Raw genomic sequence first — 15,875 nt, 5'->3', positions numbered from 1 at the left:
ATTTGACTTACTGAAACCTGCAGGAACCCTGACAGAAGATCTGATGTTTGACAGCAGAGATATGACACCTTCCAACTAAACAGTCTGATGTCTACCAAGTTTGGTACTATTGTGACAAATGTACATTTTTATTTATTTATTTTTTTACACCAAATCCATTTAACAGTGGCAAAGTTTTTCCCAGAAAACAGACCAAAGTCACGTGAATATTTTCATTTTTATTCAATAAGCTCAAAAGTTCTTTATTGAAAAATAAATTACAGGAAATGGATTTAAAATCAGACAGACAAAACATCTCAACCCAGAGATCACATTCCAGAAAAGCTTTGTTGTCCAAAAGGTGGAATACAAGGGCTACAAATCTTGAATTGTTTTAACCATAACTGACTAGAACTAATCCTTATTTGGGAACAATCCTATAACAAACCAAACCCTGGTTCTAGCTGGTCAAAAAAAAAAAAAAAAAAAAAATCAAGTCAAGTCAACAATTTCACTATAGAATGTATACAAATTGTATTAAATATGTCACATACATGCCCTATTTGTGATATACATATAAAATGAGACTGTACAGACTGGCTCTTTCAAGGCAAGACAGTTGTGGATGGAACTGATTCTACAGTGTACTCTTACATGATATTACCATTAGTGAAGATTCAAAAAAGAAGCATTGTAATATCTGTTCTCTACCACTTAAAATTTGTGGGTTTTAAAGAAAAAGCAAATGAGTGAAATGGTCAGAATACCATTCCCCTGCTCCAGAAGCATAGCCATGGGGCCTGGCTCGTTCTACGCTACGTACTTCAGCTCTCAACAGGGAGCAGAGGGGGAATACTGGTAGGTACACTACAGCTAAGATGCAGGGTCAGTTGTCAAAAAAAAAAACAGAATCCTAAACAATTACAGACCAAAAGTTTGTTTTCTACAGTTCATCTCTTTTAAATAGACAGAATGAGAGAGCGAGAGCATCGACTCAGATGGCCCGTTCAGAAACAGTCCCTAGTTCCTCGAGACAAGAGACTCAATATGATACAGCAGAGGGCATGATATGGTACAGGCCATTCCTCCCAGTCTATCCGAAGGTAAACCATCTTGCTTAGACCTATCCATCTTCTCAGATCTATTCTAGGTAGGGTGGCAAGGGAGCTGTTTCAGGCCAGGTTAACTTGGGTACAGTACACATGCAGACAGATTCGTTTTGCATCCATTGTCACAACTATAAAACAGCCGTTTTTATCCCTGAAGTACTGCTGACACGCAAACAAGTGCAATTTGCTCTTGACTGGATGTGACAGACGCTGATTTGTCCTGTATCCCTGACGTTCCATTTCATATCACTTGCGATCCTGACAGAAGTTTGTGCGTGTGTGGGCACGTACGCGATGGCTAGCATTTGCAGGTGCATAAACAACATGGCACATTCAAGAGTATCAGTAGGGCAGATTTTGGTAAAGGCCAAATACAGAGACAGAGAAAGAGAGAGTGAGAGAGCAGACCAGAGATGCAGATAATGACTTCCCCTTTCATTGCTTGTTGAACATCCTTTTCGGCCACTGGGGGGCGATGTGGAGCAGAGCAGCCAGCAGTCTTAGCAGTACTACAGCAGACAGAGAGGGCCGAAGGGATTTGGGGGGGGGACTCAACTTTGGTTTTGAACAGTTCCACAGCTCTTGGACTTAGCACACTGAGTGATCGGGCGAGTGAGTGAGTGAGGGGGGATGGGGGAGAGAATCAGCGGGCCTTTAACTTGGCGCGCTGCGGAGCCTGCTCTGTCAGGCTGGCTTTGAGAGAGTTCACCACAGTCTGCCTCACGCCGTCCTCCATATAGTGTTCACTCAGGGGCTTCAACACCTGGAGACACGGGAGGGAGGAGAGAGGGGAGCACACAGGCGAGAGGACAGGAAAGAGGGGAAAGATAAGGATCATTTGTAGAGTGATAGAGAACAGGAACACCAGACACGTGGGGGGGGGGGGGGGGGGGGGGAAGAGAGAGAGGAGGGGTGTGATTAAAAGACTTGTTCAAATCACCGTGGTGGTTATGTGACGACGTGGACAAACTAAAGAGTAAAAAAGAAATGGGTGAGAAGAAGCAAAAGTAGAGAAACCATCCAACATGCAGACCACAAACACTTAAGATCACCTCCACACACAAAAAAAGAAGATAATGGCAACTGAAATACATAACGTCAATCATCCCCCCCAAAAAAGAGTCCCTCTCTTTTGCGAGCGGGCGTGCTGTGCTAACATTCAGGGAGAGAGGATTGAGGGGTTCCAACCTGAGTCCCCAGACATGGGCAGGGTGGAGCGGGTAAATCCAGCCACCCCGGCCCCTGCATCGAGACAGAAGGACCAGAGCGGAAGGCTAAAGGCAGCATAGCAGCTAGCATATCTTAGCTTAATTTAGTCTAGCGTAGCCAGAGAGATGCTAGTTAGTCTTGTCGTGCTGGCTGGAGGAAGCTAAGGAGGACAGTCTGAATCTCTGGGCTGGTCCTGCTTCTGGGGCTGCTGGGAGGAAAGAGCTCCAAGCGACTCGACGCTTTGCAGACTCAAAAAGCTCCCAAAACACCTGTAGACACGGGGGGGGGGGAGGGAGGGGGAGGTTAGGAGTTAGAGAAAGACAACCAGAGATAGACCAGACAGTTGATTCGGTAAGAGCTTCACAGACAGGCAAGAGGTATGACTGACCAAGCGGCCACCTCTCTCACCTTTCTGGGTGTCCTCTGATAGGCAGAGAGAGGAGGGAGGGAGGATTCCGATTAGGAGAGAAGGATTACATAGAACACTGTCTGATTGAGCGATCAGATAGCAGAGAGGAACAAAAAAAAAGAGTTGATTGGGTGGCGGTGTAAAATGAAGGGATGAAAGAAAGAGGATCATTGGAAGATAAAGAGTTTGAAGGACGATTGAAGAGGGTTGGGGGATTGGGGTGATGTGATGATCTGTAGTCCGGAGCAGGGACATGAATATCCAAAGGAATATCCGAGACAGACACAACAGACAGAATCATGGAGCTCCACAGCCTGAATTAGCAAGATTCCTTAATTAGCTTTTCCTAATTAATGATCTATGATCAAACAATGCTGAAAAAGAGATTCGAAAATCTTGACAAACCACACAAAGGTCCTCAAAAATCCCTCTCTCACCCTCACACCCACCTGTTCCCAGAGGGTCTCAGCCACCAGGTCTATGAGGGTCCCCAGCTCCCGGAACTCTCCGGAATACTTGACGTAGGCCCAGGTCGACAGCGCCATGAGAGCCATCCCCATCACCAGGTTAGCCAGCGCCGCCAGGGTGCTCAGCCCCACGAAGCCCGTCACCCCGGACACCACGTAGGTGACCAACATGACGGCGAAGAGCGTGGCGGGCGTGCGCGCGGCGTAGAAGATGTTCTTGCCGTCGTTGTGCTTGGTGAAGTTGGCGTAGGCCTCGTCCAGCTCGCCCTCCAGCTGCTGCTGGTAGCGCAGGCAGAAGTCCTCGCCGCCCATCTTCTTGACGGCCCGGAACTGGCTCACGGAGCATTCCTTGAAGTCGTCGTGGCAGCGCTCCAGGTCGGCAGGGGCGATGTAGGGCTTGTCCCCTCCGCAGACCTGACACGGGGGGGGAACAAGACAACATGAGCGCTTGGGAAGGTTTTCTAATGCTGCAGCCAAATTGATGGGTTATGGATACTGAGTAGAATACATAGGCCTTTGTTTACAAATCCCACTGTAAATTTTTTTTTTAATAGTTTCTCAGAATACGTGATCATCATAAAAAGGCTAGGTGTGTGTATGTGTGTGTATATATGTGCTCCAGAACCCACCAGTTCCATGTTCCTGTTGTAAGTGTCTTTGGCTCCGGCCACTGCCGTCAGGTTGTTGGCTTCTGCTGTTGCCTAGGTAACAGAGGAGCGTGTTGGAATAGACTGAGGAATGGAGGGATCGGATCAGATGGAAAATAAAGAAACCATGCAAGAGCAGTACGGACCTGCAGCATGGACTTGGGGTGAGGAAGCTCCTCCCCCTGGTAGATCTTGATGTAGGCCTGGAGAGATCAGTTCAGACGCCCCGGTTAGAAGAGACTCCAACATGCATCCACCATCCCAATTGATCTTTGAATAAGCAAACAGTGATGTGTGGTTCTGAATGGCTCCCTCGGAGAGGAGTGATGCTGTGGTGAGTGGGGCCCTCGACAGGTGCTCTCCTAACTGCAGTGTGAGCTGCCATCGCGGCAGAGCGAGGGGGGGTGGGGAGAAGCCTGACCTTGAAGTACTCCACCAGGTCTCTGCAGGTGACCTTAACCCCGCCGATCTCCTTCTCGACCAGCCTCTCAGGGGCCAGCAGCAGGGGCACCAGGTCGGCCAGCTCCTGCTTGAAGTCCGGGTCAATATCTGAGACAACGACATCATCATCATCAACACTGTGTCTCCAAATGTGTATTCTTTAGTGCTTTGATGGTGTGTGATGCTGGATGTGATGCTAGATGTGATGCTGGATGTGATCGTCCTCGGGGAGCAGATGGGGGAGCGTTGACCTTTGAGCCTGCCGTCGAAGTTAGGGTTGGTGGCCACCCTGAGGCCTGGGTGAGGGAGCAGGAAGCAGCCGATGGTGGTGAAGCAGGAGTGGATGTGCTTCCTGACGTTCTGCAGCTCCTCGTGCTGGTTCTGCTTCACCTGGGAGTGCACGCACACACACACACAATTTGCTCACAGTTTTGTTTTTCTCTTTTTTTAAATTTATTGAAATAGAGGATATGCTGAGAGGTTTTAAAAATCTCTCTGTCTGGGTGCTCTATTCCAGATGCTAGTGTATGGACCAGACTCCACCCACCTGCAGTCTCCTATCCAGGAAGTGGTTGCCCCCCTTCAGGCCATAGTTGTGTTCATAGGGGTAGCACCAGTCCCGGATCAGGAACATCAGAGACTAAAACGACAACGACCACTGAGTTCAAAACTAGATCCTAGATGCGGTTCTGAGTGCTTCCATGACAGATGTTCCCAGATGCAGGGTCCATCTCCAGACTGGGTGCGTTACCTGGAAGGGTTTCAGGTAGATCTCCTCCATAGCCAGACGTCCATATTCTGTGAAGAGCTATGCGACAGAGAGAGAGAGAGTGCAGGGGGAGGAGAGACAAAGAGAGATAAAAGAGAAGGAGAGCAGAGAGAGCGAAAGTTCAGTCCTGAAGCCACCAACAGTTCTCAGAAGGAGCCATCCATAATTGGAGCTATTCAGTGTTTACCTGGAGGTGCTGCAGGTCATCCTCTTGTATGTTATGAGACAGGTTATATACCTGCAACCATATAGAAAGATGAAACGGCTACTGACATTTGGAAGCAATCATCTTCACCTCAATCACCTCACTAACTTGGGTTTATAGTCATTTTCTGCAGTACAACAATTTGTCTCTCCATCTTTCATGTGCATGCATGCACGCACGCACGCACACACACACCTACCTGTACTGAGCTGGTCATGGTGCTGAGAGCAAACACAGTAGCACAGTCCTTGATGGTTGACTGGCTGTCAAACGCCCCCTGGGTGTCGGCTAGCAGAACTGCAACCTGCCAACAGAGCAGAGCAGGTTGGAATCTGCTGCTGGTCTTTGTATAGAATGCTGTGTATGCATGTGAACACATGACGTTTCTGCTGGTGTGTGTTCATATAATAGGATGCGTGGACATATGTGTGTGTGTGTGTGTGTCACCTTGCTGCCGTCTGGCTTGGGCACCACAAACACCTCGCTCCAGACCTGGATGCCGGTGGTCTCCCTCTCACATCCCCCCCTCCAGCTGAAGCCTGTCAGGGGCTCGTCATCCCCCCCCATCCACTGGTCCAAGTGCTGCTGGCACCACAGGGAGGAAGGGAGAGGTGCAGAGAGAGGCAGAGAGAGAGAGGGGGGAAGAAATGAGACACAGACCGTTTGTGTAGATTTGCCGCATTTCCTACTGACATGCATTTACATTAGATGGCCACTGGGGGGCCCTGTGGTGTCATATTCAGACCTGACTACTAATTCAGAAGTAAAGCCAAATTGGCATTAGATGTTTATTACACTAGTGCTGACTAAGCCCTTTGTACAAGATAGGTCAAGGATAACAGAACAGGGTTGTATGAATGCCAAAGTAATCTATCAAGACAATGCATGCTTGTAGCCCTGGGCTACAAGCATGCAATTCATAGCTGATCATTAGCTGTGTGCTGAAACAACTAGTTTAGGGTCTGGTGTGTGTATGTGTGTGTGTGTGTAGTGCCTTGGCAGCATTCCAGAGAGTTAGGTCAAGGTAAAATGTTTAAGATAATCATGACTGCAAGTGACATATAGGCTCAGTTTCCCAGACCTGGATAAAGCCTGATCTTAGACGAAAACCTTTTCCAATAAAGATCTTCATAGAATTTCTCTCTTAGTTTAGGACTAGGCTTAATACATGTGTGGGAAACTGGCTGATAATCACAAAACCATTGTTTAATCATATTCATAGTGTTAAATCAGAGAGTAGATTCCACAATAAGGAGGGGTTTAAATGGACAGATCTCGTAGAAATATCACTTGCCACAGAGCACAGCTATGCCATAACTCTATTCCTCTCATCTCTGTGACTGTGAGAGTTGAATATAAAAGGTTCAACTAGCACCTCAAGATGGTGTATATGGATTCAACAGGATACAAAAACAGACCTGTGAAGGACCTGCTGGAAATGGAGAGTGATGTGTGGATGCTGGTTGTGTCTGGGGGTGCTGCTAGTCATTTTGGCGGGGTCACAGTGTGCAGTTACAGTGTGTGTTGCTGATGGAACATGAGGATTACTTTTCGCCCTCAACAGCTGACCCTGGAGGAGATGGAGTGGAGAACACACACACGGCAATCACTGCCTCTCTGCCCTGGGAGTGTCACCTTGTGTGTTCTCAGCAGGCACACGCCAACAGGCACTCAGACACACACGGACACAGACGCACACACACTCGACCGCGACCTTATGCTTTTCTAATCAGGTTTCACTTTGCTGTCACTCATCCGGAGCCAGGCAGGGAAACCGTTAGTTGTCCGGGGCGACACTTGGTTGCCACAGAAACACTCCCTTCTTGACCCACTGTACGGTGACATGTGGCAGCTGTGTGTAAGACGATCTGGTCTGTTCCTGTCTCAGCAGCTGATGCTGCAGCAGGACTGTGGACGAGGGACTGGTCAGTCCACCATCTGTCAGACTCCTGCTACCACCTTGCCATGAAACAATAAGCCTCGACTAATTGTTGGTTTAGCATTTTGTCTCTTTAAATACAGACGTTTACGTGAGGTCACAGCTGAGCCTGCCCTTCCGAAACGACGAGCTACATCGATTGCCGGCTGCATCGACAGAAGCGCACCAGTCTGGCTCGTAGATCCTCGTTCCAGAGACACAGCCACGGTGACGCGCACCTCCGCCCCGGGGAACTCCCGTCCCAGAAAACCCCAGAAAAGGCATCGCCTCATTCTAATTAAATGGTGATGAGACAAAAAAAACTTCTGGGGTACAACTTGGGGAACAGCTAATTAGCACGACAAAGGGAATCTAGGAATGGAATACACCTTCAGGAAGGACTGAGATGAAGCGAGGAGGAACTAAACACTTCTCAATACATCCCAGAGGACTGTGTGAGAACAAATAGGATCCTTGTTGGACCACCGTGTCTTTTGTACTCATTTGCGTGTGTGAACAACTGTTCTTTGTTTCAGGGAGGTGGATGTACAAAAAATCTGGCTCAGATTGAAACCTCTTTAGGGTAGCTCACCTGGTTCTGACACACAGTATCACTCTGTCAATGTGTTTGCGTTGGAACTAATAGGAGCGCGGTTAGAAAAGCTGTGCATGGTATTGCATGCCTGTCTAGAGCATATGTACACCACAGAACTGGTTATGTCTTGCCCAGCCCAGCGCTGTCAGTACTGGGGCGAGTATCTCACCTGGTTGTGCATGTAGCGCAGCATGAAGTCCAGCAGGAAGGACTTGCCCTTCCGGAAGGCTCCGGCTACAGACACCACCACCACGTTCAGATCCCTGATCTCATCCTGCAGAAGCAGCTTCTCCAGCGCTACAACATCCAGCTCAAAGTTGTGGTCGTCCTCGTGGGCCAGAACTATCTGGATGGGCCGGGCTTTCTCCTCCTCCTCGACCACAGATTCTGGCTCTGGTTCCTCTGGGGAAGGCGGGTCAGTGTCTAAGCCTGGCTCCGAGTACAGATCCTGGGGTTCATCGGTCTCCTCCTCCCTGGCATCCTCAGGCACGGCCAGGGGAGGCTTACTGTCTGGGGGCATCATTGGGACATCCTCGACCCCACTCACACCTAGGGGAGAGAGGAGAGACAGCTGTCAGACCAGCCTATGGCTGTGGAGGGGGGCAGAATAGAAATGAAATCCAACATCTGGATATGATAAACAATTAGGTGCCACAATTCCCCCACCGTTGAATGATTCAGATGATTTATAGAATAATGCACAGGCAATTTGCAAGCTGTCCAGTCATGGAGCTGAATTCTAAAAGCCAGTCCCCTTATTGTGCAGCAGTACACCCTGTACTGCTGGGCAATAGATAGTGTATGAGGGCCAGAGGAAAATGGAGCTAGGGTTTTAAGTAAGACTAAGACCTAACGGGTCACAGTTGGACTGGTTGTGTATAGCACACACTGAACGATCGTAACAAGAAATCAGGCAAGGCTCTAAAATCTCAAACAATGTGAGCATTACACAAAAGCCCAGATTGGAAAGATTTCAAAAATGTTATTGTAGTTTCTGCTCTCTAAGTAGGCCTAACTGAAAGGACGTTACTTCAGCTTGAAGAAGAATGTGTCCTCTTCTTGTCGTTGGAATCATTCTGATTGTATTCGAAATAAAGGCACTCCCATTGACAGGAAACAACTCATCCTGCCCCAGTTATCCTGACTGGCAACACCAAACGGAACAGGTAGAACAGGTATCTAGGCTCTAGGTTTGGTTATTCACTCAATTAGATCACTGTTAGGGGTGGCATGAGACAAATGCGTCATTAACCTGATAGAAACCAGCCTACTTTCCTGTATCAAGATGAAGTCAAAGTCCTTGCTGATCACAACACCTTTACAGTTATCTTGGCCCACACTTTTGACAAAACCTTGAGTCTTCAGTCCCTCAACCACGCTTCATATGAAGGATTCCGTCATGGACGGGTTCTCTCTCTGCACTGACACTTCACCCTGTGCCAAATGCACTTCTAATCGTGCCAAATGACACTGAGAATTTGAACATTTATCAAAAAGCCCACCTGTCCTGTACACAAACCCAGCCAATGGCCAGGGCTGCGTGTGGTTTGGGGTTATTAAAGGCTGGGTATGATGGGTTGGTAGCACTGTGATGTGGTCCTGCTATGGTAAACAACAGCGTTTGGTGGCGGATGCCAGAAACAGAGAGGGAACAGAAGGCAGGAGAGAACATGACAGTGCTCCACCCAGCTGCCTTCACAGCCAGCTGAGGTGCCCCGCTGACACACACACACACACACTTCCCTCAACGGAAAAACAACACAACACTTCGCTAGAAAACATTCAATATTAGGAATATTAGATAAGATATTCATCTTAGCCAATCAGCCTGGGGCACATTGAAACCATGTAGACTACATGTTAACAAAGAACACTTCATCTCAAAGTACAGTTACACCTGATGCTAGCAGACTGGCAGCAGTGCTTCCATTGTATTCTATGTAGGCTACTGCTTTAGAGCTGTAACTGATACTAAGTTGGACATCTGTGTCATCGACTGGCTGTTTGTTTTTAGCCCGAGTTAAACTAGACCACTCCACCCTTAGGTCCACATAGCCGGGTCTGTATTTGAAGCACCATTCTAGGACACAGAAGACGGGTAATTTAAGTAGCTTTGCTTTATAAGATGAAACAGCTAGCTCTATAGAGAAGACGAGAGATGTTTTCATGGATTGGCTGCAGGTATACGTTATTTTTTGTGAGGGAGAGTGAGAAAGTGTATGTGTGTGAGAGAAAGAGATGGAAAGCCCTAGTCCTTAACCCTTGTGCTGCCTTCGGGTCACATGACCCAAAGGTTCATAACGAACCATCGTTGTGTTTACCCAATTTTACCCAATACAAAAACAAATAAAAATAATTTTCTTTTAACCTTCGCAATGTGGGGGGTCTGACGCATGCTTACAAAAATACAAAATTGCTTTACTTTGTTTTTGTATGCGGTAAAGTTGTCGCAATACGACGGTGGGTCACAACGACTGAGGGTCAGAATGACCCGAAGATAACACAAGGGTTAAATTGGATTCTACAACAAACTAATATTTAAATACACACTCATCCACCAAGTCTCCACCTTGACAGAATCTCAGAGCCGACGGTTCCAAAATTAGCTCGGTGTTATTATGGCTCTTTCCTTATCTTTCTAATGGCCAGTCCAATCGTCCTGGGTGTAATCTGCATCGCAGCACAGGTCGGGGTTTAATGGCTGTGACTAAGGTACCGCTTCTCTCTATCACAGCTCTCTGGCTCATAACAGCTCCACAAACTCTGTCCTGCACCACATCAGAGAAACCTTGATAAGACCCTGCTCTACTTGGCGCAGCGCGCCGTCTAAATATGGATAACTTTCTTTCGATTAAGGGTCATTTTATGTACAGAAATACTCCCATCCAGTCGTCTACCCCACACCTCCTGTGTTGCCAGCTCAAGGGCTGCATTCTAGTCCTCCTAAGCGGTTTTCTTCATCCCTGCCCAGTTGGACAGCGGTGGACGACGACGACTATTTTTCATCTTTAACCCTTGTGTTATCTTCGGGTCTTTCTGACCCATCAGTCATTGTGACCCACCGTCGTATTGCGACAGATTTACCGCATACAAAGACAAAGTGAAGCATTTTCTTTTAACCGTTGGGCTGTCTCAGACCCCCCACATTGCAAAGGTTAAAAGAAAATTATTTTAATTTGTTTTTGTATTGGGTAAAATTGGGTAAACACAACGATGGTTCGTTATGAACCTTTGGGTCATGTGACCCGAAGGCAGCACGAGGGTTAAACAATAAGGTAGGTGCAGCAGATGAATAAGACATGAGATGAAGACATCTCTTCAGACTATTGAGATTCATCCCCAGGAGACTTGGCTCCCGTCTGGACTGGTGTCAAGCAGGCCAGACGTTCAACAGCAGCCAGCAAGCCCACCAAGGCCAAAGTGCGGTGCAGTCAGCCCAGCAAGAGTGTTAACTGTTGCCACATAATCCCAGCTGTGCTTCAACATGTTCATACAAGGGTCATTATGATACAGGTCCTTGTGATCTTATGAAATACTTTTCCTATTCCCTTATATCCACCAAGACAAAAATGCAACACGTTGCAATATTTACAATTGGTTTTGCCATTGGAATTAGTATACACACACACACACATGTTGACTGCCAGTGCATATACATGATATTTGGGGCTGTCGTGTACCACATAATCAAGTGGGGCTGTTAAAGAACAAAAGGCCCAAGTGAAAGTTACTGCTGGCTGTGCAGGCAGAAGCACGTGAGGAGCACCCTAGATAAGTATTTTACCACCCTCTGTAAGATGACAGTATGTAAACATATCTCGCGTTTCATCAGCGCTCATGGCAAGGCAAGCAGCACCTTACACAACGAGACACGAAAACAAACAGGTGTTCTTGCTTGTCTCGCCGGGGTATATCAACAATGGTAAACTGCGAAGAATGAGAAGGCATTGGCTGTTTCATATGCAAAACATTGCTGCCAAATGCAAAGTTAGCTGGTTTAACGAATACCTAGATAAAAAGATGAGCAAATCAGTAAGAAACTAAGAATAGCCCGCTTAAAATATCCTAAACATTAGCCGGTTAAGACGACACGGGACTTGCTCGTTGTTGAGTAGGGGAAAGAGCAAGCGGTAATTTAGTTGTTTTCTAAAATTCCTGTTTGCGAGGACATCAGTCAGAAACAATGCCAGAAACACAAACTTAAAACAAAGCTACGTGAAAAGGAAGACAAGCGGTCCAACGTGACAGAAAGATGCATGTGATATTGACAGCAGTCCGTAGCAGTCACAGGACGGATTGGATCAACTCGTTGGCTACTGTGTTGACAAGCACTAAGTAACGTTAGGTTTAGCAATGCAGTACACCTTTCACTGGCGCGATCTCAGAAGCATACATCTGAAAACACAGCTAGCTACTTAGCCAAATAGTTCAACTCCAGAGTAACTATATTCGTGTATGAGTTGAGCCCCTGACATACATTTGTTCACGTCCCAACAAAACCCCCTTGAACTGTTTAGAAAGTTACCTTTGTCAAATACGCGGTTTTTGCAGTTTGTTTCAAAATGATTACGATTCCTCAGCCCGCTCACCTCCGCCATGTTGCTCTGAATCAGATGAAGCTGACGTCGACAGACCCAGTTTCTCCTCGTGCCTTATCAAGTTCACATGGAGTTACTCAGAATGGCAGGAAGAGAGACGGCTGACCGGTGTGCGACTCAAATGTAAAACAATATATAAAATGTTTTAGTTTGACGAAGTACACCTAAAAAAACACACCCGTTTAATTGGTCACATTTTGCAACAATGCAACAGGTGCCACTTTTCATCGCATGTTACTTTGAAATATACTCCGATGTTTCTTTGAAATATCAATATGTTCCTTGACGTAATGTTGGTCAATATAAAGTAAATTTAAACGTACAATTTGTATTGTAAAAAATGATAATTATGCTATCTATGCTATGTCTCATATAAAAATGTGGTCCTGATACAATCATCATCATCGATGTATCAATGTTGCAATAGGATGACCTGTTTTCGCAATCCAGCATGTTCTTCTGTTTTAGGTTATACCAACTTTCCTGGGACTTTTTAGAGGAAATTAAAACAACTTCCTTACGATGCTTGGAATGTCTGTTTGGCTTTCACCACCATCCAAGGATCTCTTCCTCATTCAAGTTTTCATCTCAATGTGGAAATATCTTTCCAAGGTGTGTCAAAACTGTTTTAGGAATATAAATTATATATATTATCTGATATTGTAGGCTGTATGAAATGATCTAACTTCCTCTTACTTTCAGACTAATCTCCTGTCTTCTGATACAGCTAACAGTAGGTCTGATATGTTCTTTTTGACATTTTGGTGAATCTCTTGACAAGAGAAACTTAATTTCTCTGAGGCCTTTTTAACAACTGAGCTGGTTTGAGCTGTGTTAATTTACTTTATATTGTTTGTATAGGATGAAAATGAGAAACATCCTTGTACCAAAGGCACCTTCCCAGAACTTGCATGGGTCGTAAGAAGTTGAACATTCCCTTTTTTTTTTTTTTTTTACTGCAGAACATAATAGTGACAACCTGAAGCAATTTAACCACAGATTTCCCAGTGGCATATTTTTCCCTCACACATTTTTCACATGTTACAGGATTACCTTAAAGCAGTCATCCAGTATAACTAATTTTACACTCCCCCACCATGGCTATCTAATACAGATTTTTGTAAAGTGTACTTGGTGCGGTGCCCACATTTGTCTCTCACTGAATATTTACAAAGGGGAAGGCCCTAAGTCACTCTGTGGCTGGACTCTTGCCCAGAAGCCTATAGAGCACAGCCGTTGCTAATTTGCTTATGTCAGCCATTATAGCAGATAGGTACCAACTGTGACAATTGAGGCACTTTAAAATGCCATAAACATCTTCAGCTGTGAGGGGCAATAATGACACTGAGTTGTTTAACCAGTGAAGCATCTGCTACTCTAGCTGTTTGCTTAAGCACAGTAGAGTCATGGAATGATTTCCTCTCTTTCGGTTTCCCACTAAAGTTAATTTGTATAAAATATAGTTTGCTTCAGCTAAGTGACTGTTATCTACTCAGGGAATTATTATGTGTGATTTGGGTTCAGGTATTCCAAGATGATTACTACTGAATGCAGTTTCAACAAGTCACCAGTCCTTGCACATAACTTTGTAATTGAATGTACAGGGGTGAGCAAGTACAATGCATATTACAGTTATGTTGGTTATCAGAAAAAGTGACAGGAGATATAAAATGTAGCTTGGAGAAACATGGGAATATGAATTGCAACCATCTCTTGACCTCTATACAATGGAAAGAAATGGAAGGTTCAGTTGTATATCCGTTTCCTTAAGTTGGACTCTTTAGACTGCAACAAACCTGCTTTGTAAGCCTAATTTTTTTAGTCACTGTGTTTGCTTTGGCTGGGACTGAACTTGGCTCTGTCCGCCAGGTTTTCTGGAAAGTCAATAGTCATTATGATCAAACTGCCTTGCAATGCCCTTTCTCAGGAAAACTATTTATTCTAGGGTAATATATATTGGCCCCTGTATTGATTATTTCTAAGGATAAGATAATAAATATCTTATCCTTAGAAATACATTCTATTTATCCTTATATTAATATAAGATTCTGATCAATATTAAATAAACCATCTCCAAGCTACAAGAAGAATCCTTGGAAAATTGTCCAGAAAACAATCCAGTTCACTTTCAGTTGTACTTGTAGCAATGCTGTTCTAAAGGCAGAGGATCCCAACACACCTGTCACAAGAAAATGTCATCCTCCTCGGAAAGCTGTGAGCCTTACCACTCACCTCCTTTCTCTGTTTGCCCTTTATCAGGTGTCAGGGAGACTATGTCAAGAAATCCACCCTAAGCCAGAGCCACAGAGGCAGGAAGACTGGAACCGTGTGAGAGGGCCAGGGCTGTGGATCCTTGGTGGGATGTATGGGAGAGGCTTCAGGGTATGGTGGGCAGATAGAGAGGGGATTCACAGCCAGCCTTAAATAACCTCTCACAGATCCCACCCAGATTTACTGGACCCGAGGAACAAACACTGATCGAGTGTCTATATGGCACTGGTTCAATGCACGCGGACACACACACACACAAGGGAGACAGTAAACACACACACTGAATATGACTTCATGCATGAAGCACACAAATGACGCACATAGCACATACCCATGCAGGCCAACGCAGACCCATCCAGTGTAACTGATCCAGGAGATCCCCCTCCATTCAAGGATTAGATGTGACATTTAGGGTCTCCTGATGGACTTTCCTGTACGCCTTGTGATGCACAGGTGTAATACAACCCCAAATGACCTCAAGAGTGCTGTTTACAGGTCAGGAACACCAGTTAGTACATTACAACAACAACAAAAAACGATTTTTGTTTGTTAATCTAACTATTTATGAACTTTATGTTAATGGTCTATCTAATCTAATCTACCATATCTAATGGTTTTGGTGCATGGAAAAGGAACATTCCTGTAAGAATAACATGCATATGTTGTCGATAAAATGCAGATAAAACAACCCCCCCCCCCCCCATGTCCACCGAGACAGGGAGAGCAGGTCAGTGTCTAAATATAGCGTCCCAGGCTATCAGAAAGGGACCCACTAGTGAGAGAGTGATAGAGAGAGAAGGGAAGAGGGGGCGCTAATCTGTGTCACCATGCTTCTATTCTTAACTTGGCCCAGCAGTCTGCAGAAATTTGAGACACGTGCACACACACCCACACACACGCACACACACCTCCCCCCTCCTCCAATGGATACCTGAGTAAGAACTGTGAGAAGGTGTAGTGTCTTTGGGATGGCAATCCAAGGTAGACAGGAATCTAGAATTTACACTCCCAAGTGTTGACCTGTCCGAGAACGTGTGTTCTGCTAAGGTGGAATCAATAACATAGACGGGTGTTTTATTATGCCGAGCTTAGTTTGCTGAAGCCACAGGTAACCAAACTCCACTGTGTCCACAAGACAAAACCACAAAACCATCAAAATAATTTGATCGATCCATCCCGTAGGAAACATGGTTGTAGTCAGCATTATAAACCTCTGTCTTCTGTTTGACGAAAGCATGAACTCAAAGCACAAAGAACA

At 45.8% G+C, this 15,875-nt stretch overlaps 1 protein-coding gene across 5 annotated transcripts; it reads right to left on the bottom strand.

Moving 5' to 3' along the window:
- Positions 1 to 205: 205 nt before the first annotated feature.
- atl2 (atlastin GTPase 2) lies at positions 206 to 12,427 on the bottom strand. Of its 5 annotated transcripts, none has more exons than XM_062464146.1 (13): positions 12,274 to 12,427; positions 7,918 to 8,297; positions 5,683 to 5,820; positions 5,435 to 5,539; positions 5,218 to 5,268; positions 5,013 to 5,069; positions 4,809 to 4,901; positions 4,513 to 4,651; positions 4,242 to 4,369; positions 3,967 to 4,023; positions 3,803 to 3,874; positions 3,156 to 3,587; positions 206 to 2,566 (listed from the first exon to the last, which is right to left on the bottom strand). In XM_062464146.1, the coding sequence occupies exons 1-13, from the start codon at positions 12,344 to 12,346 to the stop codon at positions 2,426 to 2,428; spliced, it is 1,866 nt and encodes a 621-aa protein (XP_062320130.1). In that variant the 5' UTR covers positions 12,347 to 12,427; the 3' UTR covers positions 206 to 2,425. The 5 variants fall into 5 exon arrangements, with proteins under 5 accessions (XP_062320130.1, XP_062320132.1, XP_062320131.1 ...); XM_062464148.1 differs by having other exon boundaries at positions 206 to 1,851; XM_062464147.1 differs by having other exon boundaries at positions 5,683 to 5,817.
- Between the last annotated feature and the right edge of the window lie 3,448 nt (positions 12,428 to 15,875).

Source organism: Osmerus eperlanus, chromosome 6, assembly GCF_963692335.1.
Source record: "Osmerus eperlanus chromosome 6, fOsmEpe2.1, whole genome shotgun sequence".
In the NCBI taxonomy this organism is placed as follows: domain Eukaryota; kingdom Metazoa; phylum Chordata; class Actinopteri; order Osmeriformes; family Osmeridae; genus Osmerus; species Osmerus eperlanus.
Note: the sequence above shows the minus strand (reverse complement) of the source record. Positions and strands in the feature narration are given on the sequence as shown.